The following is a 2,087-nucleotide window of genomic DNA, read 5'->3' on the forward strand; positions in this document are numbered from 1 at the left end:
GAACTGCCAACCTGATGGTTCAAACCGACCTTTCAAGTGCTTATCCTACAATGCCACACCAGGACTTTTACTAGTTTTTTTTTTTGGTTGAAACATTTTAATCTGATGGAAGCACATAACACTGTACAAGGAGGCCTCAAATTTCCCTGCAGATTATAAGGAAGTCCCCATAAATCACTAGGTTAGCTAGTCGCCTGCCTGTGGAGGAGAAGGGGAACGAAACGGAAAAGTTCTGTGGTCTGCCTTCCTGTCACTCATAGATCCAGTCCTGAGCAGAGCTCTTGTAATTTACTAGTTCCTCAGGTAGAAACCACAAGCCAATCTCCTTCTCTGCACTCTCCACAGAGTCACTGCCATGGATAATATTCCTGCCAACTTGAATACAAAAGTCTCCATGGATGGTCCCAAACTTGGAGTCCACAGGGTTGGTCTCCCCAAGCATCAGCCCCTCCCAGACCATGGCAACCACTGGCCCTGAGTGCATATATTTCACCAGGCTGGCATAGAATGGACGGTCCTTCAGGTCCATGTAGTGTTCCTTAAGAAGGTTTTCAGAAGCCCACATGAATTTCAAAGCAACAAGGTGGAATCCCTTCTGTTCAAAATGTTTGATGATGTCTCTTACAAGGCCCTGCTGGACCCCATCAGGCTTGATGGCGATGAAGGTGTGCTCACTGTTGGCCATGATCCATTCTAGCTGCTTGCGTTTTAATTCCGGCCAACTTTTACTAGTTTTATTAGTAACTTTTCATTCTTTTTTAATTGTAAATACATTGATGATGTTTCAGATCTAATGAAAAAGCTGAGGCAGAGGTTAAATGACTTGCCTAAGATCACAAAGCTAGCAAGAGTAGGGTCAGGATTTGAAACTAGGCTGTTTCAAGTGTTGACTTTCTTTTAAGGGTCAGACACATGTTTTTGAATCCTACTGCCTCAGTTTTTCATCTGTAAAATAATGATAATAATAACAGCTGCTTCATAGGGTTGTAGTGGAAACTAAGTAAGTTCATACATGTACAGCTCTTTAAATAGTGCTTACTACACTGTGGTGCTGTGGGATAAATTACTGGACCACTAAGTTGATTTGAAAAAATGAAAACTTTTTCACTGATACTCCACTTTACGAATCATGGTGTCCTTCTCCAGTGACTGGTCCATTCTGATAATATGTCTACAGTATGAGCGATGAAGTCTCCTTCTAAGGACCATTCTGACTGTACTTCTTCAAACACAGACTTATTTGTTCTTCTGAAGTCCATGGTCTCTTACTATTCTTCTCCAATACCATACCTCAAATGCATCAGTTCTTCTAAGGTCTTCTTTATTCATTGTCTAACTTTCATATGCATAGGAGAATATTGAAACTACCATGGCTTGTGTCAGGCACACTTTAGTCCTCAAATTGACATCTTTGTTATTGAACACTTTAAAGAGTTCTTATATAGCAGATTTGCCTAGTAGACTACATAGTTTGATTTCTTGACTGCTGCTTCCATGAATGCAAGTAGTTGATTCAAGCAAAATGAAGTCTTAGACAACTTCAATCATTTCTCCATTTATCATGATGTTGTTGATTGGTCCAGTGGTGAAGACTTTTGTGATTTTTACATTGAGATGCAATCCATACCAAAGGCTGTGGTCTTTGATCCTCATCAGTAAGCATTTTAAGTCCTCTTCACTTTTAGCAAGCAAGATTGTATCATCTGCATATCTCAGGTTGTTAATGAGTCTTCCTCCAATCCTGATATAATCCAGGTTCCCAGATTATTTGCTCAGCATACAGATTAAATAAGTATGATGAAAGAATACAACTATGGTACACACCTTTTTTTTTTTTTTTAAACCATTCAGTGTCCTAATTTTAAACCATTCAGTGTCCACTGTTTGAATGACTGCCACTTGGTCTTTGTACAGGTTCTTTATGAGCACAATGAAGTGTTCTGTAATGTTTTGCAATGTTGTCCATAGCTTGTCATGATCCATGTAGTTAAAAGCCTTTGCATATTCAATAAATCATAGGTAAGCATCTTTCTTTCTTATTTTTTTAAAAAATGTTTTATTCTGAATTATGTGATAGTTTACATGGG

At 38.9% G+C, this 2,087-nt stretch overlaps 1 protein-coding gene across 1 annotated transcript; it reads right to left on the reverse strand.

Annotated features, from left to right (window-relative positions):
* Positions 1–250: 250 nt before the first annotated feature.
* Positions 251–712, reverse strand: LOC102834620 (nucleoside diphosphate kinase A 1-like). Its single transcript, XM_006871792.1, has one exon. It carries the CDS (start codon positions 683–685, stop codon positions 251–253), a length of 435 nt encoding a protein of 144 aa, XP_006871854.1. The 5' UTR covers positions 686–712.
* Between the last annotated feature and the right edge of the window lie 1,375 nt (positions 713–2,087).

The sequence above is a fragment of the Chrysochloris asiatica genome, unplaced genomic scaffold (assembly GCF_000296735.1).
Source record: "Chrysochloris asiatica unplaced genomic scaffold, ChrAsi1.0 scaffold00174, whole genome shotgun sequence".
Taxonomy (NCBI): Eukaryota; Metazoa; Chordata; class Mammalia; order Afrosoricida; family Chrysochloridae; genus Chrysochloris; species Chrysochloris asiatica.